At 43.3% G+C, this 27,013-nt stretch overlaps 1 protein-coding gene across 2 annotated transcripts in view; it reads right to left on the bottom strand.

Annotated features, from left to right (window-relative positions):
• The window catches only part of b4galnt4a (beta-1,4-N-acetyl-galactosaminyl transferase 4a), a 659,811-nt gene that overhangs the window by 262,786 nt on the left and 370,012 nt on the right, over nucleotides 1-27,013 (bottom strand). For both annotated transcript variants that reach the window (XM_067993694.1, XM_067993695.1), the window contains exons 6-7: nucleotides 18,315-18,415; nucleotides 17,109-17,176 (exon numbers count right to left, since the gene is read on the bottom strand). In XM_067993694.1, coding sequence (XP_067849795.1) covers nucleotides 17,109-17,176; nucleotides 18,315-18,415 — 169 coding nt within the window. The remainder of the gene's footprint in view (nucleotides 1-17,108; nucleotides 17,177-18,314; nucleotides 18,416-27,013) is intronic.

The raw sequence follows: 27,013 nt of genomic DNA, 5'->3' as shown, positions 1-27,013 counted from the left end.
AGACTAAAAGCCGACAAATCCCATGGACTTATGGCCTACATCCTTGGGTTTTAAAAGAGGTGGCTGCAAAGATACTGGATGCAATGGTTTTGATCTTCCAGAATTCCCTGGATTCGAGAATGGTCCCCGTGGATTGGAAGGCAACAAATATAATCCTACTATTCAAGAAAGGAGGGAGAGAGAAAACAGGGAACTAAAGGTGAGTTAGTAGTAGCGAAATTGCTAGAATCTATTGTTAAGGACGTAGTAACAGGACACTTAGAAAATCATAATATGATTAAGTAGAGTCAACACAGTTTTATGAAAGGGAAATTGTGTTTGACAAATCTATTAAAGTTTTTTAAGGGTGTAACTAGCAGGGTAGACTAAGGGAAACCAGTGGATGTAGTATATTTGGATTTTCAAAAGGCATTCGATAACGTGTCACACAAGAGGTTATACACAAGTTTAGGGCTCATGGGATTGGGGCTGATATATTAGAATGGATTGAGGATTGGTTAACGGACAGAAAACAGAGAGTAGGAATAAACGGGTCATTTTCGGGATTGCAGGTTGTAACAAATGGGGTGCTGCAAGGACTTGGGCCTCAGCTGTTTACAATATGTATCAATGACTTAGATGAAGAGACCAAGTGTAGTGTATCCAAGTTTGCTGATGATACAAAGCTAGGTGAGAAAGTAAGCTGTGAGGAGGACGCAAAAAGGTTGCAAAGGGATATAGACAGGTTAAGTGAGTGAACAAGAAGGTGGGGAAATGTGAAATTATCCACTTCGGTAGGAAGAATAGAAAAGCAGAATATTTTTTAAATGCTGAGAGACTTAGGAATGTTGACATTCAGTGGGATTTGGGTGCCCTTGTACATGAATCACAGAAAGTTAACATGCAGGTACAGAAAACAATTCAAAAGGCAAATGGTATGTTAGCCATTATTGCAAGGGGGCTGGAGAATATGAGTAAGGAGGTCTTGCTGCAATTATAGAGGGCTCTGGTGAGACCACACCCGGAGCACTGTGTACAGTTTTGGTCTCCTTACCTAAGGAAGGATATACTTGCCTTAGAGGGGGTGCAATGAAGGTTCACTAGATTGATAGAAAGGTTAGAGCATGGAAGGAGGCAATTCGGCCTATTGAGTCCATGCCGGCTCTATGTGAGAGCAATCCAGCTGGTCCCACTTCCCCGCCCTATCCCCATAGCCCTACAATTGTTTTCCTTTCAAGTACTTATCCAATTCCCTTTTGAAGGCCAAGATTGAATCTGCCTCCACCATCGCCTCTGTCAGTGCATTCCAGATCCTAACCTCTCGCTGAGTAAAAAAGTTCTTCCTCATTTCACCTTTGCTTCTTTTGTCAATCACCTTAAATCTATGTCCTCTGGTTCTTGACCCTTCTGTCAATGGGAACAGTTTCTCTCTTCATACTTTGTCTAGACCCTTCATGATTTTAAATACTTCTATCAAATCTCCTCTCAACCTTCTCTGTTCTAAGGAGAACAACCCCAGCTTCTCCAGTCTTTCCACGTAACTAAAGTCCCTCATCCTGGAATCATTCTAGTAAATCTCTTCTGCTTCCTCTCTAAGGCTTTCACATCTTTCCTAATGTGCGGTGCTCAGATTCCTGGGATGAGAGGGTTGTTCTATGAGGAGAAGTTTAGTAGAATGGGCCTATACTCTGGTGTTTAGAAGAATGAGAGGTGATCTCATTGAAATGTATAAAATTTCTTAAATGGCTTGACATGGTAGATGCTGTTTCCCCTGGCTGAAGAATCTAGAACTAGGGGTCATAGTTTCAAGATAAGAGGTCAGCCATTTAGGACTGAGATGAGGTAAAATTTATTCACTCAGAGTATTGTGAATCTTTGGAATTCTCTACCTCAGAGTGCTCAGTCATTGAGTATATTCAAGATTGTGATCGATAAATTTTTGGACACTAAGGGAATCAAGGGATATGGGGATAGGGCGGGAAAGTGGAGTTGAGGTAGAAGATCAGCCATGATCTTGTTGAATGGTGGAGCAGGCTCGAGGGACTATATGGCCTGCTCCTGCTCCTATTTCTTATGTTCTTATGACTGGAAATTCTGCTTGTTTTTTCTTATCTTCCCGAGCTCCGGGACAGAGGCCAATTGCGATGCACACATCACTTGCCAGCTGAAATCAGCCGACACATTGATTAGATCAGCGCAAACTGCATGATTCAGAGACAGGTTCCAAGGATTGGGTGAAAGACCATCAAATCTGTATCTAATACTCACTACACCAACTCTCTTTTTGCAAAGGGTAGAATCTTATACCACGCCTCTGTATGTCAAGAAGCATCCAAACACCATTTTGGTGAACTATAATTTCAAATCTAACATCCAAGTTCCACAACTTCCACCTTAAAATGCAACAAAACAACTGGCTAAATAAAGAACAAGCACAGCAAATCAACTTCTTCAAAAGCTCGACCCTGGTTATTGGGCGCCACAGTTAAAATTAGGGCTACGGTAGATATTGCAGCGCAAACAAATGGCTTATGAAGCAGGAGAAGTAAGCAGTCTGAAGCTGAGAGAACACTTGAGAAATAGGTTCACATTGAAAATAAAGAAAAAAAAAGTCCAAGATTGTGCAGATGGACTGGAAATCTGCCAATTTCAGTGGGATGAAAGGGAACCTTGCCCAGATTAATTAGCTGGAAAAAAAAATTATGATCAAACAGCAGGCCAACAGTAGGAGATATTTAATATGAGATGGATAAGGTAAAAGGTTAAATGTTTTCCAACCAGAAGTGTAGAGGGGGCTCTAGGATAGTGGTTAAAGCAAAAATGAGGTTTAGATGACAAATATAGTGGGATAATACAGAAGAAAAGCATAAGAAATATAACATGTACTGAAGGGAAGCAAATAAGCAAGATTAAGAAGACTAAGAGGGAGAAAAAAGAAAATGAAAAAGACTCGTGAGTGACAGAAAGATAAAAAAAACAAGGACTTTTATAATCACACAAAAAATAAAAGGATAGTCAAAGGACTGTAACCACTTAGAGAAAAAGAGAGAAAAACAGAGATGATTAATAAGTGCTTCACTACAGTTGATACAGAGGAAGTGAAAGTCGGACTGTAGGGGTACCTGTAGGATGTGGAAAAAGCCAACACTAGAATTAATTATTCAAAAAGAAACTATATTTTCTTAAAAATGTAGAAATGTACTTAGGCATCCCAGAATACTGAAGGAGGTTGGGGAGCAGAAAGCAGAGACACCACCACCTATAATTTTCCAAAAGGCTTTGGAAAGAGGAATTATGCTGAAGGACTGGAGGGTGACAAATGATACATTCTTGTTCAAGCAAAGGGAACGAGAAGAGCCAGGATATTTTTGGGCCAGTTAGACTTACCTCCTTAGTCTATAGTACAGGATGAAATTGGTGAGCATTTAGTAAGGCATGGGCGTATTATGGTAATTGGCATGGATTTGTGAGAGGCAAGTCAGCATCAACTAATTTAATTGGAATTTTTTGAGGAAATCAAAGATTGTATCAATAAAGGAATGTGGCAGATGTTGGCGGCATGAATTTTCAGGAAGCATTTGATAAGGTACCAAAGGTAGATTTCAACTACCCCCATATAAACTGGCAAGAAGTAGGGAAAGGAGAAAGGTGAATGGAGTTTTTACAGTGTGTACATCACTCCTTTCTTACCCAGTATGTGAGAAGCCCAAGAGAGGAATCACTACTGGATCTAATAGTGGGAAATGAACCGGAGCAGATAAGAGAAGTAAGGTTAGGGGAACATCTAGGCAATAGCATTCACAACATAATAAGATTTAAGATAAAGATTGAGATCTACATAAGTTAAGATAGGGGAAAACCAGTGGATGTGGTGTATTTGGATTTTCAGAAGGCTTTTGATAAGGTCCCACACAAGAGGTTAGTGTGCAAAATTAATGCACAAGGAATTGGGGGGAATATACTGGCATGGATTGAGAACTGGTTGACAGTCAGAAAACAGAGAGTAGGAATAAACGGGTCTTTTTCCGGGTGGCAGGCAGTGACTAGTGGGGTACCGCAGGGATCAGTGCTTGGGCCCCAGCTATTCACAATATATATCAATGATTTGGATGAGGGAACTGAACGTAATATTTCCAAGTTTGCAGACGACACAAAGCTGGGGTGGAATGTGAGCTGTGAGGAGGATGCAAAGTGGCTCCAATGTGATTTAGACAAGTTGGGTGAGTGGGCAAGAACATGGCAGATGCAGTATTATGTAGATAAATGTGAGGTTATCCACTTTGGTTGTAAAAACAGAAAGGCAGATTATTATCTGAATGGTGATAGATTGGGAAAAGGGGAGGTGCAACGAGACCTGGGTGTCGTTGTACACCAATCGCTGAAAGCGAGCATTCAGGTGCAGCAAGCAGTTAGGTATGTTGGCATTCATTGCAAGAGGATTTGAGTGCAGGAACAGGGATGTCTTACTGCAATTATATAGGGCCTTGGTGAGACCACATCTGGAGTATTGTGTGCAGTTTTGGTCTCCTTATCTGAGGAAGGATGTCCTTGCCATGGAGGGAGTGCAACGAAGGTTTACCAGACTGATTCCTGGGATGGCAGGACTGACATATGAGGAGAGATTGGGTCAACTAGGCCTATATTCACGAGAATTTAGAAGAATGAGAGGTGATCTCATCGAAACATATAAAATTCTAACAGGACTAGACAGACTAGATGCAGGGAGGATGTTCCCGATGGCTGGGGAGTCCAGAACCAGGGGTCACGGTCTCAGGATATGGGGAATGCCATTTAGAACCGAGATGAGGAGAAATTTCTTCACTCAGAGGGTGGTGAACATGTGGAATTCTCTACCACAGAAGGCAGTGGAGGCCAAGTCATTAGATGTATTCAAGAAGGAGATAGATATATTTCTTATTGCTGAAGGGATCAAAGGATATGGGGAAAAAGCGGGAACAGGGTACTGATCAGCCATGATCATTTTGAATGGCGGAGCAGGCCCGATGGGCTGAATGGTCTACTCTTGCTCCTATTTTCCATGTTTCTATGTTTCTATGTAAGAAAAAGACCAAAGTAATAGATTGGAAAAAAGCTAATTTCGAGTGGCTGAAAATGGAACTAGGGAAGGTAAACTGGGGGAAAAAAAATGGACACACAAAGAGATAAAACATCAGTTGGAAATATTTAAAATGGTGATCAATAGATTTCAGGAGAAATATATTCATATAAAAAAATAAGAACAAACTGGCCAATAATGAAACACGATGCATGAATAAAGAGATAAGGGTAAAACTGAAACTAAAAAAAAGGCACAATCTAAGTACATAGACAATAAAGGAAAGGATGACAAAAGGGAAAATGAAGAGGTTAGGAAGGATGTCAAATAAACAATTAGGAAGGCAAAGAGGAACTACAAAATTAAATTATCAAGGAATATGAAAAAAATAGGAAAATATTCTACAGACACATAAATAACAAAAGAAAAATCAGGATAGGGATAGGTACACTAAGGGATGCACAAGATAAATTCACAGATAATCACAGCGAAATGGCAGAAATATTGAGTAATTACTTTGCCTCAGTATTTACCAGGGAGACTAACAAGGCGGGTATGACATTAGAAGAGGAGATCAAAAAAGATATAAAGATACTTAAGATAGAAAGGGGGGAGATAATTGATAAACTAATCAAACTTAGAGAGGATAAAACCACTGGTCCGGATAGATTGCATCTGCGCATATTGAAAGAGGTTAGGGAAGAGATAGCAGAGGCACTATTACACAGGGGGAACATATGGGGAACAGTGATCATAACATCATCAAGTTTTAGAATAGTTATGGAAAAGGACAAGGAACAATCAAATGTGAAAATGCTTAACCGGAGGAGGCCAAATTTCAGTGAGTTAAAAAGAGATCTTGCCCAGGTAGATTGGAATCAAAAATTGGTGGACAAAACAATAACTGAACAATGGGAGCCCTTCAAGGAGGAGTTGGTTCAGGTACAGAGTAAACACAACCCTACAAGGGGGAAAAGAAGGGCATCCAAAGCTACATCTCCTTGGATAACTAAAGATATAGAGATTAAAATGAAATGAAAAAAGTAGGCTTATGATGAATGTAAGGTTCATAATACAGTAGAGAACCAGGCTGAATACAGAAAGTACAGACGAGATCTAATAAAGGGAATAAGAGGGGCAAAGAGAGAATATGAGAAAAGATTAGCGGCTAACATAAAAGGGAATCCAAAAGTTTTTTATAATCATATAAATAGTAAAAGGGTAGTCAAAGCAAGCATAGGGCTGATTAGGGACAAAAAAGAAGATCTTCTTGTGGAGGCAGAGGGCATGGCTGAGGCACTAGATATATACTTCGCATCCGTCTTCACTAGAGAAGAGGGTGCTGGCATTGTAGCAGTAAATGAGGAGGTAGTAGCGATATTGGATAGGATAAAAATAGGTAAAGAGGAGGTACTTAAAAGATTGGCTGTACTCAAAGTAGAAAAGTCACCCGGTCCAGATGGGATGCATCCAAGGTTACTGAGGGAAGAAAGGCTGGAAATTGTGGAGGCTCTGGCCACAATCTTCCAATCCTCCTTAGATATGGGGACGGTGCCGGAGGACTGGAGGATTGTAAATGTTAGACCCCTGTTCAAAAAAGGGGAGAGGGATAAACCTGGCAATTACAGGCGAGACAGCCTAACGGTGGTGGTGGGGAGACTTTTAGAGACAATAATCCGGGACAAAATAAATTGGCACTTGGAAAAGTATGGGCTAATAAATGAAAGTCAGCATGGATTTGTTAAAGGAAAATCGTGTTTGACTAACTTGATTGAGCTCTTTGATGAAGTAACGGAGAGGGTTGATTGTTAATTGTATCCATATAATATATATCAATTAGTGTTAATTGTATTCAGGTGGTGCGTATCAATTGGGGACTCTCTTGTATTCATTTATATGAGAGCATATGTAGGGTGTGCTGTGGGTAATGTGGATCTCTGTGAATAAAGGCTTGGAAGCAACTGAAGATTAGGCTCTAATATTCTATCCTTTGCCACCTGGCTAACCAGTTTATCACAATGATGAGGGTAGTGGGGTTGATGTTGTGTATATGGACTTTCAAAAGGCATTTGATAAGTACAACATAATAGACTTGTTAGCAAAATTAAAGCCCATGGGATTAAAGGGACAGTGGCAGCAATTGGCTAGGGGACAGAAAGCAGAGAGTCGTGGTGAACGGTTATTTATCAGACTGGAAGGAAATATACAGTGGTGTTCCTCAAGGGTCAGTATTAGGACCAGTGCTCTTTTTGATATATATTAATGACTGGGACTTGGGTATACAGGGCATAATTTCAAGGTTTGCAGATGACATAAAGCTCAGAAATGTAAACAATCTGGAGGATAGTAACAGACTTTAGGAGTGTAAGGAATCTTACAACACCAGGTTATAGTCCAACAGTTTTATTTGAAAATCACAAGCTTTCTGAGGCTTTCTCCTTCGTCAGGTCACCTGACGAAGGAGAAAGCCTCAGAAAGCTTGTGATTTTCAAATAAAACTGTTGGACTATAACCTAGTGTTGTAAGATTCCTTACATTTGTCCACCACAGTCCATCACCGGCATCTCCACATCAAGACTTTAGGAGGACATAGACAGACTGGTAAAATGGGCAGACACATGGCAGATGAAATTTAATGCAGAGGAGTGTAAAGTGATGCATTTTGGTCGGAAGAATGAGGAGAGGCAATATAAACTAAATGGTACAAATTTAAAGGGGATGCAGGAACAGAGACCTGGGGGTGCACTTATATAAATCTTAGAAGGTGGCAGGACAAGTTAAGCAGACTATTAAAAAAGCATATGGGATCCTGGGCTTTTTACAAAGAGGCATAGAGTACAAAAGCAAGGAAGTTATGCTAAACCTTTATAAAATACTGGTTAGGCCTCATCTGGAGTATTGTGTTCAATTCTGGGCACCACACTTTAGGGAGGAAGTCAAGGCCTGAGAGAGAGTGCAGACGAAATTTACTAGAATGGCACCAGGGATGAGGGACTTCAGTTATGTGGAGAGACTGGAAAAGCTGTGGTTGTTCTCCTTAAAGCAGAGAAGGTTAAGGGGAGATTTGATAGAGGCATTCAAAATCATGAACGGTTTTGACAGAGTAAATGAGGAGAAACTGTTTCCAGTGGCAGATGGGTCACTAACCAAAGGACACAGATTTAAGGTGAAGGGCAAAAGAGCCAGAGGCGACATGAGGAAACATTTTTTTACACAGTGAGTTATAATGATCTGGAATGCACTGAATGAAAGGGTGGTGGATGCAGGTGCAATAGTAATTTTCAAAAGGGAATTGGTTAAATACTTGAAGGAAAAAAATTTACAGGGCTATGGGACTAATAGGATGGCTCTTTCAAAGAGCCAGCACAGGCATGTTGGCCTCCTCTTGTGCTGTACTTACTATGATAGTATAGAATCATAGAAGTTACAACATGGAAACAGGCCCTTCGGCCCAACATGTCCATGTCGCCCAGTTTATACCACTAAGCTAGTCCCAATTGCCTGCACTTGGCCCATATCCCTCTATACCCATCTTACCCATGTAACTGTCCAAATGCTTTTTAAAAGACAAAATTGTACCCGCCTCTACTACTGCCTCTGGCAGCTCGTTCCAGACACTCACCACCCTTTGAGTGAAAAAATTGCCCCTCTGGACCCTTTTGTATCTCTCCCCTCTCACCTTAAATCTATGCCCCCTCGTTATAGACTCCCCTACCTTTGGGGAAAGATTTTGACTATCGACCTTATCTATGCCCCTCATTATTTTATAGACTTCTATAAGATCACCCCTTAACCTCCTACTCTCCAGGGAAAAAAGTCCCAGTCTGTCTAACCTCTCCCTGTAAGTCAAACCATCAAGTCCCGGTAGCATCCTAGTAAATCTTTTCTGCACTCTTTCTAGTTTAATAATATCCTTTCTATAATAGGGTGACCAGAACTGTACACAGTACTCCAAGTGTGGCCTCACCAATGCCCTGTACAACTTCAACAAGACATCCCAACTCCTGCATTCAATGTTCTGACCAATGAAACCAAGCATGCCGAATGCCTTCTTCACCACCCTATCCACCTGTGACTCCACTTTCAAGGAGCTATGAACCTGTACTCATAGATCTCTTTGTTCTATAACTCTCCCCAACACCCTACCATTAACGGAGTAGGTCCTGGCCTGATTCGATCTACCAAAATGCATCACCTCACATTTATCTAAATTAAACTCCATCTGCCATTCATCGGCCCACTGGCCCAATTTATCTAGATCCCGTTGCAATACTAGATAACCTTCTTCACTGTCCACAATGCCACCAATCTTGGTGTCATCTGCAAACTTACTAACCATGCCTCCTAAATTCTCATCCAAATCATTAATATAAATAACAAATAAGAGCGGACCCAGCACCGATCCCTGAGGCACACCGCTGGACACAGGCATCCAGTTTGAAAAACAACCCTCTACAACCACCCTCTGTCTTCTGTCGTCAAGCCAATTTTGTATCCAATTGGCTACCTCACCTTGGATCCCATGAGATTTAACCTTATGTAACAACCTACCATGCGGTACCTTGTCAAATGCTTTGCTGAAGTCCATGTAGACCACGTCTACTGCACAGCCCTCATCTATCTTCTTGGTTACCCCTTCAAAAAACTCAATCAAATTCGTGAGACATGATTTTCCTCTCACAAAACCATGCTGACTGTTCCTAATTAGTCCCTGCCTCTCCATGATATATATAAAAATTCATTAGAAAAGGGAATAGTGCCAAAGGATTGGCAGATAGCTAATGTTATTCCCGTATTTAAAAAGGGAAATAGAGCAAGTCCAGGGAACTCTAGACCAGTTAGCTTAATGTCGGTGGTAGGAAAGATAATGGGATCTTTACTCAAAGATATAATAGAAAAACATCCACAAAAGGAAAATATAATAAAGAGTAATCAGCACGGATTTCAGAAGGGAAAGTCATGCTTGACCAACCTTATTGAACTCTTTGAAAAAGTAACAGAAAGAGTAGACGGTAATGTTAAACTTGTCTAGAACCTCGGTTAGACCACACTGAGAGGATATACCTAACAGGAAAGATTAAACAGGCTGGGGCTCTTTTCTCTAGAAAAGAGAAGGCTGAGAGTTGACCTGTTAGAGGTCTTTAATGAAAGGGTTTAATAGGGTGGACATAAAGAAAATGCTTCCACTTGTGGGGGAGTCTAAAATTAGAGGTCATCAATATAAGATAATCACTAATAAATCCAATAGGGAATTCAAGAGAAACCTCTTTAACTAAAGAGTGGTAAGAATGTGGATCGTGCTACCACAAGGAGTAGTTGAGGCAAATAGCATAGATGCTTTTAAGGGGAAGCTAGATAAGCACATGAGGGAGAAATGAATGGAAGGATATGCTGATAGGGGTAGGTGAAATAAGGAGATGGGAGGCTCGTGTGGAGCATAAACGCTGGCATAGATCAGTTGGGCCGAATGGCCTGTTTCTGTGCTGTAGACTCAATGGCCAGGATTTTAGCCCGTATCCGGGAAGGGGGAGGGGGGGGGTCGAATTGCGGACGGGAAACCCGGAAGTACATGTTTCCCCGACGTCCTTACGATTTTGACGTAAGAAAGTCTTTTATTTTTTTTGTTGGTTTCACGCCTGACAGGCTGGTCTCAGTCAGACGGGAGCAGAGCAAGGAAGAGGACATCTTCAGGTAAGTGTTCAGGTAAGTCTTAGGTTGTATGGAGCATTGGGGGGCATGGGGGCAAGGGTGGGCATAGGAAGGCATTGGTGGGCGTGGAGGTCACCAGGGCGGAGTCAGTCATGGGGGGTGGGCAGTCATCGGAGGTCAGTCATCGGTGGGGGGGGGTCAGTCATTGGAGGTCAGTCATGGGGGGGGTGGGATTGGGGGTCAGTCATCGGGGGGGTCAGTCATCGGAGGTCAGTCATCAGTGGGGGGGGTCAGTCATTGGAGGTCAGTCATGTGGGGGGTGGGATTGGGGGTCAGTCATCGGCGGGGGGGTCAGTCATCGGAGGTTAGTCATCAGAGGTCAGTCATCCGGGGGGGGGGGGGAAATCAGGGGTCAGTCATTGGGAGGGGATCAGGGTCATGGGAGGGTCAGTCATCGGGGGACGATCACTGCAGGGGGAGGGTCAGGATCATGGGTCATCGTGGGGGTTGCGATCATTGGGGTGGTCGCGATCGTTGGGGGTGGTCGGATATCGTGGCGGGGGGGGGGGGGGTCGGTCGATGGCCTTTGTATGGTCGCTGCAGGAGGCTTCTTGGGCTTGGGGGAAGCGCTACTGCTCCTCCGGGCCCACTAACTGTTACCTGCAGTTTCGGGCCTTCTCGCCTACTCTCACATGGTGCGAAGGAGAGGGCCCGGGAATCCCGGCCCCCCGAGGTTGAAATCGCAAAACCTGAAAAAATGGAGGCCCGCAGCTTCCTTGAAAGGTTTTAGTGACCAATCTGCCTCCTGAGAGCGGGTTGGTTTCCCGCCCCTCGTCACTCCCCGGTGAAAACCGGAAATGGGCGGGTTGGGGGCGGGTCTGAAATTATTGCAGTTTTCAATGCCCCCCCCTGCCCAAAACCCACCCGTTTTTCCCATTTAAAATCCTGCCCAATGTAACTCAATGATCCAACTATAAAGTAGAACCAAGCCTCACAATCACACCAGTCATCAAAAAACTCCTCTAACTCAACAAAGTATCTTTTGATTATTGGAACTCAAAAGGGCAAGGAGAGTGAATAATAGGATTTGGGAACCAGTAAGAAGAAGCCCTAAATGCCTGAAATCTAAAATAAAAGCAGAAATAGTTGGAAAGGCGCAGCAGGTCAATCAGCATCTGAAAGAGAGGGACAGGTAAACAGTTCAGGTGTAAAACTCCTTTTGAGGAAGGGACCTATCTGAAGAATTAATTCATCTCTCCCTTTCAGACCCTGATCACCCTATTGCGAATTCCCTGTATTTTCAGGTTTTATTGATGATTATGGAAGTCGTTTTCCCACACTGCTAAAACCCCCAATCATTAGCTCAGGTTTAAACTCCTGTTTAATTCCTCCTCGCAACTCATAACCTGATGCCTGCGGGGTCATTCTTTTCGTACGTTTTTGCCGAAGGCAATGCGATCAGTCAGATGTCATTGTTACCACATAAAGCCCACTAAGATGCAGGTTTTAACCTTGCTCAGAGACAGAAGTCGAGGTCAGTTGAGATTGAGCCGATTTGGATTAATTCAGTTCACATAAGCTCTTCTTGTGTTGATGACGCACTAGCTCAATAGAGGTCATGAGTTCAACTTCAAAGCACTGTGTGGACATGAATGTTAGTGAAGAGAAATAGTACTCCTTTAAAAAGCACAGTAATAAATATGTAAGTGTGCAGAGAGTGGACTGTACAGATATGGATGCGAGGCAAGAAGTACTGCAGGGAGAGAGAGTGAACTACACTAGAAGAGAGTAAACTTTATCAGCACAGTTTGAGACAGACAGGCATAGCTGATACCTAATGCATGGTGCATAGACCTAATATTAATTGGTAAAAAAATTTCACTATTAGAATTATTTTGCTTTTACATTTTAAATTAATTTGTGTAGAGTTTAGTTTCGTGGTGGTTCATACTCACCATAGAATTAATACCTCTTGCTAGTCCATTGAATGTCCCCAGAAATCTATAGAGCTGCTCGGGTGTCAATGCACTTTGAATTTGCCTGTGTTTGATCCCAGATCCAAATAGTCTTTCCTTCCCGCTACTAAGATAAGACCTAATGCCACTACATGTGGGAGGTATCCTAACCAGAAATTGGGAGTTGAAAGACAGTCAGCAACAGTAGAAAGAAAGATGCAAATGAGGAGTGAACTGGATTGGCACAGATACAGTAGACAGAATATTGTACAGATGCAAACATACAGGGAGAGAGTTCTGTACGGGCACAGGGGACTGTTTGTATAGAGGTACAAAAAGAGTTCTGAATCAGCATAAGTGAGGATACCATGTGCCTGCAGATTATGAATGGACTAAACATACAATATAAGAAAATACAGTGCACATGTCAAAATGGTTGCTTGTACCAGTACAAAGGCTGCACACTGACGTTTGCAAGTTATAAGAAGCTGGGAGCAAATCTTGGAAATTAAACGTTCCTTAAACACAAATTTACCCACAAAAAAATATAACAAACATATAATACTCCCCGCACAAGACTGCCGATAAACCACATGGAATACCACTCCAGAGCACACTCCCCCGACATGGCATCAGACTTTATGGGCTCAATTTTAAAACGGAGCCAGGAAGGAGACTGCGGTGTCAAACTGAGTTCGGGAAACCCATTAGCAAGGGTTTCCCAGACATCCTTACGATTTTGACGTAAGGATGTCTTCTAATTTTTTTTGTCGGTTTCCCGTACGACTGACCGGCCTGAGCGACAGGCTGGTCTCAATCGGACAGGAGACCAGCCTGGGAGAGGACGTCTTCAGGTAAGTCTTTATTTGTATGGATGGGGGGGGGGGGGGGGGGAGCATAGGTTGGCATGGGGGTCATGAGTCATGGGAGGAGGGATCAGGGGTCAGTCACGAGGGAGTCAGGATCGGGGGTCATCGCGGGGGTCCATGATCGTTGAGAGGGATCGGGGGTTGGGGATGGAAGGATCGGGGTCGGGGGTTGGGGATGGAAGGATCGGGGTCGGGGGTCGGAGGATCGGAGTGGGGGGGGGGAAGGACCGGGGTCAGGGGTCGGGGAAGGACTGGAGTCGGGGATCGGGGGCCTGTGGGAGGCATTCCTGCTCCTCCGGGCCCACAAGCTGTGCCTTTCTAGGCACCTACCTGTTAGGCTTGGGCCTTCTCACCTCCTTTCATGAGGCATAAGACAGAAGGCTCGGGAATCCGGGCCCCCCGGGATTGAAATCGGGAAGTCCAGGAAAATGGAGGCCCGAATCCTCCTTGAAAGGTTTAAAGGCCTGACCTGCCTCCTGGGAGCGGGTTGGTCGCCCGCCCCTCTTCCTACCCCAATGAAAACCGGAAATGGGTGGGTTGGAGGCAAGTCTGAAATAGTGGCAATTTTCAATGCTCCCCCACCCCCAACCCGTTTTTCACTTTTAAACTTGAGCCCTGTAAGAGAGCGATATATATTCAGATGCTTTGCTACATCATTTTCACACTCTGTTCAACAGACTGTGGTACATCAAATTATGTTTCCCTTCGGGCAGATAGCTTACAGAGAATTGAAAACGTCCCTGCAACTCAACCCAGATTGAAAGTGCCAAAGGAAAAGCAGCGTCTTATCTCTGGACTGACTCTAGCGCTGAGTGAACAACTTTGCTGCAGATATGTGGCCCATTACACTGCAGTCTGTGCAGAGAGACAAATGATCTGTGCACAAAAGAAGCTTTTGAATTTGATTTGATTTATGATGGCCAAATGTTGTAACAGAATAACACTTTACAATTTGGTTGGGACTGTACACACACCAATGACAATACAAGGAACAGTATTAGCATTGCTACTGGACAGAAAGAGTTTCACAAACCATTCCAGTGTCATAAGGGCAAGACGACAACCTGCTCCTGTCAGGACTCTCTCAGTAATGCTCACAGTGGACAGAAGAAGTGGCCATACGCAGTCCCTACTCTTGGTAATGCACCAATCATCCTGCAGATGCATACATTTCCCATCAAGGTAAATGTACCATTAATCCAGCAGTTACACATTCCCTCACCTTTCACCCTCTCGATGTGTGCGTCCTTCATCACGATTAGACCCCATCCCTCTATGTTTTAAATGTTTTCTCTTTTTTTTTGCAAAGCTGGCCTTTCATGAAGCAAAAGTGAATTTCTGTTCACTGTATTCCCCTTCCCTTTTTACAGTGGCCCTCCCACCCCACATCAGATGCTCTATTATGACGCCCAGATTCAGGAGTCCATTTCTGGCTGCTGTTGCTGACACTGTCTTTCAACTCCCAATTTTTGAACAGGATACCTCCCGTAGGTTGCGGCATTAGGCCTTGTCTTAATGGTGGGAAGGAAAAAATATTTGGATCTGGGGTCAAACACAGGCAAATTCAAAGTGCTTTTATATCCTAGCAGCTTTATAGATTGTTCGGGTCACACGATTGACTTGAAAGTGGTATTAATTCCATGGTGAGTATTAACCACCACAAAACTAAGTTCTACTCAAATTAATTTTAAAAATAAAAGTTAATTAATTATACCAATAGTGACATTTTTTCTATCAATTAATATTAGGTATATGCACCGTCAGCTGTACTTTTCTCAGTTACAGAAATGCTAGTTAAAGCTGTATGTACATACACTCCGGGGAAAAGCTGTTCCCACATTCTGATACTACAAGGCTCGTCTACATCTCCATGCTGAATCCTGTTCATGTACAGGGCGCACCAGAGTTTAATGGCAAGACAGTTTTGCTTTAGTTGAAGGGATATTTCCTCAAGTCAGTTAGCTGGTGTCCTTCTGTATCTTAGGTTGGATTCCTTCCAAACAGGTTTTACACAAGCATAACCAACACTGAAGGCTGTATGTTTGCTGCCAAGATAAGAGAAAAGGATTAACAGAAGCTTAAAGTGTTTTGGGTGCAGCATGCTAGTGTTTGTTACTGGATAGTGTATTTGCTGTGCAGAAAGATGATCAGACCCTGTCTCATGCATTCCTCTTTCTGAGGCTCGTTAAGAACAAGTGGACAGATTCTCAGTGTCTTGGGTAAATGTGCGTATTTAGATGCCAAAACATAACTAAGTGAGCCTGCCTTGCATCCACGTGCAAAGGAACTCAAACTTCAAGACAGAAGCAGATCACTGACAGATGGATATTAAAAAATGGATGCAAATGGACTGAAGTGTGCTGTGATGGGCTTGTACCAGAGTGCACTGTCTGGCTAGCGCTGGCCAGGAAAAGACACACACCACAGAGTCCACTCTCTGCTGTTACATTACGTGGAAAAGTGTTTGTGGAAAAAGTTTTGTCTCCAAAACAAAATTTCAAGTCCTTTCCTTTGATGTCTATAACAGGCAGCCAATCTGCAACACCAGTTTTATGCCCGGGTGGCAAGTTGACAATCTACCCAGAGTCATCATTGAGCTGCTCTTATACGACCTGGCACGAAACTAAGATAATTTACTGTCAATGAGTGTGTCACGCACAAAGGTAAATAGACAAAATATAAAATTAAGATAATTTCGATTCAGAGCTTCAGGATTTTGCTCCAAGAAAATTAAGTGTGCCCACCCATGAACGCCTTTATGTTAATTAAATAACTCGATTGTTTTTCCTTTATCTATCTGTGTGTGCTGAAGAGAGCCCACAGTCGCACAGTTCTTACAGCCAGCCTCATTCATCAACTCCATCCTTAATGGTCTCCTCTTTATTAACAGAAAAGTACTTCCACCCCTGCACCTTCCCATTTGGCTAACATTAACACACTCCGTACACACACTCCCATATCCACTAGCCATAGTATATCATCGCAGCACCAACAGTAGTTACCTCGCTGACTTAATTTTCTAATCATTAGGACCCAACAAGAAAAAAGCAATGGGAAATATTTAAAACAGTGATGAATAGAGTTCAGGAGAAATGTATCTCTCAAAAAAACAAGAACCAACTAACCAATAATGAAACACCATGGATGAATAAAGAGATAAGGATACAATTGAAACTAAAGAAATGCATACTCTAAGAACACAGACAATAAAGGAGAGGATGATAAAAGGGAATATGAAGAGGTTAGGAAGGATCTCAAAAAATATATCAATAGTCACCTCTCTAATGTAATTTCCTAATCATTAGAACCCAACAAGAAAAATCTAAATACGTAAGATTCTTAAATCTCTTGAGCTCATTTCAAGTATCCAATAGCATGCGTTATCAAAACACTATTAACCAAGATGTCATGTTAGGGACCTTCATACAGATCTCAGAAATGCATCAACAAATTCAAGCCTTATACTCATGATCCATTTGACTGGGACTAAGTTAACCTTTGAATCTAATGTTACGTGTTCCAGTTACAAGGTTACAGTTTGCTCCACTCTGACATCATTGGTGTAGTTATTCTGAATTATGAATGAAATAATGTGCTTACTGGACTGGATTGGAGACTTGTGATCGGAACTTGGTGAACTCGCCTGGAGCAGCCCACTCTGTGCCCAGCTGAAAGAGAATCATGGGAAGGATTAGTCACGCTATTGACTTGGATCGGCCCTGGAGGTAAGAAGATGGAGTCGAAATGATAAGTAAAAAAACAGATGCTTTGTAGATGTTGTTCTATTTGGCGTTAACCATTGCAGTTGTCTAAAAAATCATCTAGAAATAGAAACAGAATAATACACAGAATTTTTTTTAACCTCTCCTCCTATTTTCTCTCCCCTCTTTTCTGAAGAGGCCAACTCATGCTGAGGGTTTGGTTCACTGGGCACCAGACAAACGTCCAGCACACCTGGAGTGGTCATTCTTTATCTGTGAATCTGGACAGATTAATCAACTGTGGGGAGCATCACAGCAAAACTTGTGCCTGTCCTCAACCCAATGTCCACACACGGGGGTCGATTTTGACCGCTTTCATCTGGTGTTAATGGAGCGGTAGCGGCCTCAAAATAGAGTCAGTAGCCTTTCCATCTCGTTAACACCAGCGATGCGGCCGGCTCCATTTTGAAAGGGGCCTAATGCCAGGCGTCCAAAGGGCTGACCTATTTCAGGTGATAGGCCCTCTTTAATATAGAAATCGAGATCCTATGATAAATAGGACCCCGATTTCCGGTAGGTTGCCCAGAAGTCAACTTGGACCCCACGCACTTTCCAGTAGGGCAGCGATCAGAAGTGACAGCATTGGCTGAAATGTCTCCTCCCCAGCATGAGGGCACAGAGGCCAACGTACTGTCCCAACTGCTGCCCTGCCTAAATCAGCTAACTCAGCACAACTGTCAGTGTTCAATACAGAAAACTGCTATTTATGATTTTAAAATTATAATAATGGGTTAAAAAGACACTTTAATACATTACAGGAGATATCTCCTGAGAGAAATATAATTTGTCAAAAACGTTTTAAAAGGGACATTACATGCATCACAGGATATGGCATTGACTTCATTACAAAGGCATTCTGGTGCTGGGGCCTGATTCTATCTTTTCATTTCAGTGCTGTCTTCATTCTTAGAAGGAGGACACGTAGACAGAGTCCATCAATAAAAAATATCAGCTAGATCCCCCAAAGACATTTCAATGCAGCAACTATGAAAAGCCCCGAATGGCTGTCACACAAGATAAGTGAGATTGAACTGACATTCTGTACCTTGCCTACATGCATCAGCAGCCTGGCGTTTGCAGGACTTTCATCAGAACTGAGCCAAAACTCGGAATTATCGTCTGACGCAATCGCAAACTGGAAATCACCTAGGAAAATATAAATGAAAGTAAATCAATAAAGCTGCAGATATGTGCACATGTTGATAATAATCTCAGGACCTACTGTGCCTGAAGATAGAACCTATGAGAGTGTGGAAGACTGCATGAGAATGCAGGAGATAGGAGAGCATTTTCTGCAATGTTCTTACACACATCATGTTGAACGTCAAGGTCCCCTTCAAATGCTAACTAGGGTGCTTAAGTTTTACAACATCTCAAAGACTTGAGATAAGAGTGACAAAAATTGAACATTTTGTCCACAGCTTCTTCTGTGTCTCTTAGTTTATGATAGGTTTTTAAAATGCCATGCTCAAAGCTGGACGGGGAGGTTAACTGGCTTGAGAGAAAAACCCTTTGAAGGGGCAAGTCCACCTTAATTGCCAATATTTTAATTGCCCAGCTGTTAATCTTAAAATTAGTATCTGCTATAGAATGTTAGCTCCTTCATTTGTTGAGTTGTGGAGCAGACAATAACAATTCGGTAATAAGGATGACGGGGGTAGTAGTGCAAAACGGGTGGTATCAAATCGGCCGCGCGTTGAGTTCAATAAAAGTGAATATTGGACGGGGCATATAACAGGCGTCCGATGCGTTACTGCTCATTTAGCGCTAATGCCCAATATGGATTTCTACTCCACAGATTCAGAACATAAGAACATAAGAAATAGGAGCAGGAGTAGGCCATGTGGCCCCTCGAGCCTGCTCCGCCATTCAATAAGATCATAGCCGATCTTCGACCTCAACTCCACTTTCCTGCCCAATCCCCATATCCCTTGATTCCCCTAGAGTCCGAAAATCTGTCTATCTCAGCCCTGAATATACTCAATGGCTCAGCATCCAAAGCCCTCTGGGGTAGAGAATTCCAAAGATTCACAACCCTCTGCGTGAAGAAATTCCTCCTCATCTCAGTCTTAAATGGCTGACCCCTTATCCTGTGACTATACCCTCCAGTTCTAGACTCTCCAGCCAGAGGAAACAACCTCTCAGCCTCTACTCTGTCAAGCCCCTTCAGAATCTTACATTTTTCGAAGAGATCACCTCTCATTCTTCTAAACTCCAGAGAGTATAGGCCCATTCTACACGACATAATTAACACTAGAAGGGCAAAGGGGGAAATTAGAAGACATTTTTTCCACACAGGGTTATTAGAGCGTGGAATGTTTTACCACAAGTGGCTATTGAGGCAGAGACTATTGGACACGTACTTGAATAAAATATACAGGAGACCGGCAAGGAAATAGGATTAGAGTAGACAGTTCTAGTTGAACAGCGAGTACCAGCACAGGCCCGACAGGCTGAATGGTCTCCTTCTGTGCCATAATTTCTGTGTTTCTAGTTTATTTGCTGTGTAACCATCAGGATGGACAGCCGCCAGATCAAACATAAACTAAAGCAAAATCCCTTATTGACCATTTGGGTAAAAATCCCAAAATACTATAATGTGACTATTAATGTTCTATTAAGTGGTCAAGCAAGCCACACAATTGTCAGAGCTATTAGAGATGGGCAATAAATGTAGCCTTGTAAGTGTTACTCATATCCCTTGAATAAACTAAAATTAAGAAATGTTGCTTCCCCTAAGTCGTCACCCATGATATACTCTGCAGCTTGCCGGTTGACAGAGTACTTTTCAGTCCGGCTTTCACAGAGAGAGGAAGATACAGGTGGAGGCAAATTAACAGTGCCTGTTACAGACACTGAGATTATCTCTCATGGCATAGTAGCCAGTATGGAATAAGAGTCCAATGTTGCAAACGCCTGGTTAATGCTATCATTTAACTAGATACTTGGCAATAAAAGTGCATTCCAATCATAGGTAAATGAGGCTCACATGTGGAAGTAACCAGTAATGTTAAGTCTGAGAAAGTATGTCATGTAAAATCTGCAAAACTGTAACATACATGTAGGCCAGAACAGAGAGGGATGGCAGGTTCTCTTTCCTGAAGGACAATGACAACAATCAGACAGTTTTCATTGTCATTTTTTAATAATTACTAGATTTATTGAATTAGATTCACCACTTGCCGTGGTTGGATGTGGACTCACAACTTCTGGGTCGCTAGTTCAGTACCATGACAAGTACACTAGTGTCAGCAGTACAATATCATCTGTGAAAAACAGCACTCCAATACTTACAGAAATGCCTGTTACAGACACTGAGATTATCTCTCATGACATGATTCAACACATTATTGATGAAGTTATCGGTCAGGATTGGCGACAGTGCACAACCTTGCCCCGTCCATGTACTCTATTTCTCAAGAGACAGAAGGCTGACTGAACCTAACATAGACTTTGGAACTTTTGGGGCTTCTAGCTTCTTCACAAGGGCTACATGAGGCACTAGATTGAAAGCATCACAAAAATCAATGACAACAACGCAACTGGATTTCCCCTGAGCCTTACAATGCGCGGCAATCTTGTATAAAGTCACAACCTGCTCTACACATTACTCACAAGAGCCAAATCCGTCTTGTTCTGATTGCTCCATCAGCCTCTAAAGTATCCAATATGCGTCACACAGCATCCTGAAAAAACACCTTAATTGCTAATCTGTGCAAGTATAAAACAGTGGGCATGAGAATTCCTCCTTCATCATTTCCAGTACCTTTCTCCAGGTGAACTGAAGCTGGTCGTGACTGTACCTTGTACTTGGGAGCCAAAGGCCAGCCATACCAGCAATGAGAGATTTCATGGGAGATGTTTCTAATGTGCTCTTGACCTGCACAACTGATATCAACACTTTCACAAGAAAAAAATATTTTGGGTAAACAGAATTATAATTATGGAAAATATACTATATTCAATGTCAATGAGTTTATTTAAACCAGTTATTAAACATATTGCATAGGTTGGGCATTATTACAATGCAACGTAAAAATATTAAGTGCATGGAATATATTGAACATGAGATGAAGTCTTGAAATCGCACAAGGCAAGAGCTCGTGCACAGAGAATAATCCGGAATTAATTCAAACCTCTCAGGATTGTAATTACTATAAAAAGGGATTCCTATCCAATTTAGCCATCTGATGTTACGTCAGTCTGCAATAGAACTACAGACAGTAAGCTGTAAGATTCTAACGATTTTATGCATGTCGACATTGAGGAAAACATCAAAATCATAAACAATTCTCTGTTTCGGAAAAAAACAGCAGAGATTTTCCGACAGTCAGAGCGGAGACCTCACGCACACTCCGGCAAATTCCAAGTGCATGGGACTTGGGGCGGGGGGGGGGGGGGGGTGGGGAGGTGGAAGAAAGGTTAATTGCAATATTGTAATGAAATTGAAGTGTATGGAAATGAAGGCACAAAGCATTAACTGTCATCTCTATATCCTCACTATGGCGGGTACAAATCCACCCTCACATGCATTGCCAGTTGTTGTATCTAAACTACCACTGATTCCTCTCATTCCCTCGACTTAGCGATCATCCAACGCCATTCCAAGAACAGTACACGAGCACAGTTCAACTGAAGAGTAACCAAAGGTGAATGTTTTAAAATTGATGTGTGGATCCCAGTGTTTAGCAACCCAATTCTTCCTTTTGATGACCCAATGTACTGCTCCTTCTGGATATTCCGCTCGTGGTAGGAGTAAGTGAAGTGGCTGGGTATCGTACATCAGTGGGGCTTCTTTTTTTTTTGTTCGTTCATGGGATGTGGGCGTCGCTGGCGAGGCCGGCATTTATTGCCCATCCCTAATTGTCCTTGAGAAGGTGGTGGTGAGACGCCTTCTTGAACCGCTGCAGTCCGTGTGGTGAAGGTTCTCCCACAGTGCTGTTAGTTCCAGGATTTTGACCCAGCGACGATGAAGGAACGGCGATATATTTCCAAAAAAAAAAATCCATGTTTAATTCTCTTAACTCAATTGCCTTTGCCATGCTTGGATAGGATGGACTGATGCACTATAGACATGTTTGTGCATTGTGTTAGAACACGGCAGCGTAAAAAAAAGTTATGCTCCAATTTGAGGCCATAACACCGAAGAGCTGCACAAAGGGTTTACAACCATCTTCAGCCAGAAGTGCCGAATAGATGATCCTCAGCCTCCTCCCGATATCCCCACCATCACAGAAGCCAGTCTGCAGCCAATTCGATTCACTCCACTTGATATCAAGAAACGGCTGAGTGCACTGGATACAGCAAAGGCCATGGGCCCCGACACCATCCCGGCTGCAGTGCTGAAGACTTGTGCTCTAGAACTAGCCGCGCCTCTAGCCAAGCTGTTCCAGTACAGCTACAACACTGGCATCCACCCGACAATGTGGAAAATTGCCCAGGTATGTCCTGTCCACAAAAAGCAGGACAAATCGAATCCGGCCAATTACCACCCCATCAGTCTACTCTCAATCATCAGCAAAGTGATGGGAGGTGTCATAGACAGTGCTATCAAGCGGCACTTACTCACCAATAACCTGCTCACCGATGCTCAGTTTGAGTTCCACCAGGACCACTCGGCTCCAGACCTCATAACAGCTTTGGTCCAAACATGGACAAAAGAGCTGAATTCTAGAGGAGAGGTGAAAGTGACTGCCCTGACACCAAGGCAGCATTTGACCAAGTGTGGCACCAAGGAGCTCTAGTAAAATTTAAGTCAATGGGAATCAGGGGGAAAACGCTCGAGTGGCTGGAGTCATACCTAGCACAAAGGAAGATGGTAGTGGTTATTGGAGGCCAATCATCTCAGCCCCAGGACATTGCTGCAGGAGTTCCTCAAGGCAGTGTCCTAGGCCCAACCATCTTCAGCTGCTTCATCAATGACCTTCCCTCCATCATAAGGTCAGAAATGGGGATGTTTGCTGATGATTACACGGTGTTCAGTTCCATTCACAACTCCTCGGATAATGAAGCAGTCTGTGCCCGCATGCAGCAAGACCTGGACAACATCCAGGCTTGGGCTGATAAGTGGCAAGTAACATTCGCTCCAGACAAGTGCCAGGCAATGACCATCTCCAACAAGAGAGAAACTTAACTGGACCAGACGCATAAATAATGTAGCTACAAGAGCAAGTCAGAGGCTGGGTATTCTGTGGTGAGTGACTCAACTCCTGACTCCCCAAAGCCTTTCCGCCATCTACAAGGCACAAGTCAGGAGTGTGATGGAATACTCTCCACTTGCCTGGATGAGTGCAGCTCCAACAACACTCAAGAAGCTCGACACCATCCAGGACAAAGCAGCCCACTTGATTGGCACCCCATCCACCACTCTAAACACCGGTGCACAGTGGCTGCAGTGTGTACCATCTACAGGATGCACAGCAGCAACTCGCCAAGGCTTCTTCGACAGCACCTCCCAAACCCGTGACCTCTACCACATAGAAGGACAAGGACAGCAGGCATTTGGGAACAACACCACCTGCACGTTCCCCTCCAAGTCACACACCATCCCGACTTGGAAATATAGATAGCTTTTTGGCAATCAAAGGTATTAAGGGATATGGGCCAAAGGTGGGTATATGGAGCTGGATCACAGATCAGCCACGATCTTATCAAATGGAGGAGCAGGCACAAGGGCTGAATGGCCTACTCCTGTTCCTATGTTCCTATCGCCATTCCTTCATCGTCGGTAGGTCAAAATCCTGGAACTCCCTACCTAACAGCACTGTGGAAGATCCTTCACCACACGGACTGCAGTGGTTCAAGAAGACGGCTCACCACCACCTTCTCAAGGGCAATTAGGGATGGGCAATAAATTCAGGTCTTGCCAGCGACGCCCACATCCCATGAACGAATTTTTAAAAAACATGCCTCGAAGGCTAACAATAAAGGCTGAAGACAGATGGACTGATGGTCAAGAATGTTTGCTGTCCCAGCCATCTCTTTCACTTTCCTATTCATGGAAATATACTGTTCAAAAAGGGGCCGTTCCGCCAACAGGAAGGAGAAACTTGGCATGCTTTAAGCCACACTCCAAAAATCAGTCTGTGCATCACAAGTACGCTAAAAGATCCTGGCTGAGGCATGAAGGCAGAGGCTTCTGCAAAACAGAGAGGCAAAAGAGTTTGCTAAGTGCCAATGAATAGGGTAGCCTAAAGCATTTTTTGCTTAAAAGGCATAAAATAAAATCATTACAGGCTAACTGGTTTATATAGCTATGGAGTCCTTTTTTTGGTGGGGTGGGGTGGGGGGCACTGATTCTAAAACATTTAATAGATTATATTGTTAAAAACAAACACAAGACAAGGGACTCCAACTCTACCAATGTTTTACAGGTCATGTCGTTCAACGGCATGGACATAGAAGATGGGCAGGTCATGTAATTCAGGTAATCTGATACGTGCAGGAGCAGGTCATGTAATCCAGGTAAATTTGATCAGAAAAGAAGATTGCATAGTCTAGCTACAAAGACACGAGCAGATCCTTTTTCAAAAATTGAAAAAAGCAGTCTGTTGACGCTCCTGTTACACTGATAGAGACGAGTACAGGTCATATAATCCAAGCAACATGATATGGACAAGAGTAGTTTACCTATTCAATTCACACAGAAAAGGCAGGATGTGGGGCTCAGAAATTTCTCAGTTGGGCAAGTGAGTAAGTCTGATTTTCGCGGCCCAGGGGTACATGGATATGGACAAGAGCAGGTCACAAATTTAGCCTTTTATCTCACACAGACCTTTCCTGTGCATCTCAAGAAAGGAATTGAAAGAAGCCCATTCACCCTACGGAGTGTAATTTCAAAGCATGAAAAGTTAGTATTCACAGCATCTATGTTTCACTAATTAAAGAGGATGATGGCATTACAGAGAATGAAATGGGGGAGTGTTGTGGGTTGGGGGGGGCGGGAGCAGGCGGGTACCTGGGCATCACCAGGAAATTCCTCCATTTACGGCTTGACAGCCTAAACTCACGCCAATTGAGACCTGGGCTTATTCCTCTTTTTGGCTTCTGAATGCTGCTAACCTTTGCTAGAATAAGGTAATCAATCCCAGAGCGGGTCAGTTCCGTACTCTATGACAGAGTGGCTCCAGTGTGAACCAAAGGTTTACAAAGAAAATGTTTTTCCTTTGACCACGTTAGGCTTTGGGAGTGGGGGTGGGGGTGGAAACATAAGGCTGAGTGGCAAAGCCTTACAATGGTGGACTATGTCGGGCTGGGGCAGGCATGGTGACCTGCCCTGACTATGCAAATGACCCTGTCCCTAGTATTTGGAATAAGTGGGTGGAAGTTCTGGTTGAAATAGGCCCCGCCACCCGAGCAAAAATCAGACTTTCTCACTTGTCGAACTGAGAAATTTCTGCACCAAATTTTATAATATACACATGAAAAAATTCCATCATTCTCAAAAAAAAACTGAAAAAAAAATGTATACATAAAGTTAGAAATCTCTGCAACTAATTTCAGGTTGTGCTTCTGCCCAAGGCCCGGGGTTTGATTTGGAAATATCAGCTGTACCCCAGGGGATTTTTCAGCTGCTTTAGATGTGTGGGTATGCGTGTGATGCATCATCAAGGCAGCTGCACTTTTTCATCCTGCTCCTATGCAACTGTATACCCAGATTATTACTGCCACCACATTTAATGACAATCAAGTAGAAAAGGATCAGGGTATCCGAGATCTCTGCGCTCTTCCAATTCTGGCTTCTTGCGCATCCCCGTTTCCCATCACCCCACCATTGGCGGCCGTGCCTTCAGCTGCCTAGGCCCTAAGCTCTGGAATTCCCTTCCCAAACCTCTCCGCCTCTCTTCCTTTAGGACGCTCCTTAATACCTACCTGGCCTAATACCTCCTTGTGTGGCTCGATGTCGACTTTTGTTTAATAACCTGTGAGCACCTTGGGACATTTTACTACGTCAAAGGCGCTATATAAATGTAAGTTGTCGTTGTTGTTCTTATTGTAAGTGTGTGGTGTGCTTTGCCATAGATCATGGAGGTTATAGTATTCAGCTTGTTCCTGTGGGGCTACAATTTCCTTATGCTTAAGTGACAACCAACTATAAAAGTTACAAATAACTGATCTGCAAGTAGCAGAAGAAGGAAGACTTAATTTGTTCTCAGCGTTTTATACAGGTTAATTGTGTCGTTGAATGAAGATGGCGTTCACACGGGGCCAGAGGGGGATGTTTAGGACGTGCTTTAGCGCCAACTTCTGATAGTGTGGCTGCAGTCAGACAGTTAGCCAGAGCTGGACTATGGCAAATGATCACCTGATCAAGCACTGGTCCTTGGAAACTCGACACTGGGGAAAAGTCCCTGACCAACATCTAACTACATGTGAACGACACCCTGGGAGATTCATTAATAATAACAACATTTCCTTTGTTTAAAAAGATTTGATAGGGTAGATACAGAGAAGACATTTCCTCTGGTGGGGGAACCAAGAACAAGACGGCACAATCTTAACATTTAGGAATGAAATCAGGAGGGTAGTGGAAATCTGGAATTCTCTGCCCCAAAAGGCTGTGGATGCTAGGACAATTGAAGCTTTTGGGACTAAGGTCGAAAGAATTTTGTTAGATAAGGATATCAAGGGATATGGGTGAAAGGCGGGTAAATGGAGTTGAGGTACAGATCAGCCATGATCTGATTGAATGGTGGAGCAGGCTAGAGGTGCTGAATGGCCTACTCCTGTTCCTATGTTCCTTTG

This window comes from Heptranchias perlo, chromosome 12 (genome assembly GCF_035084215.1).
Source record: "Heptranchias perlo isolate sHepPer1 chromosome 12, sHepPer1.hap1, whole genome shotgun sequence".
NCBI classification, from domain to species: domain Eukaryota; kingdom Metazoa; phylum Chordata; class Chondrichthyes; order Hexanchiformes; family Hexanchidae; genus Heptranchias; species Heptranchias perlo.
Note: the sequence above shows the minus strand (reverse complement) of the source record. Positions and strands in the feature narration are given on the sequence as shown.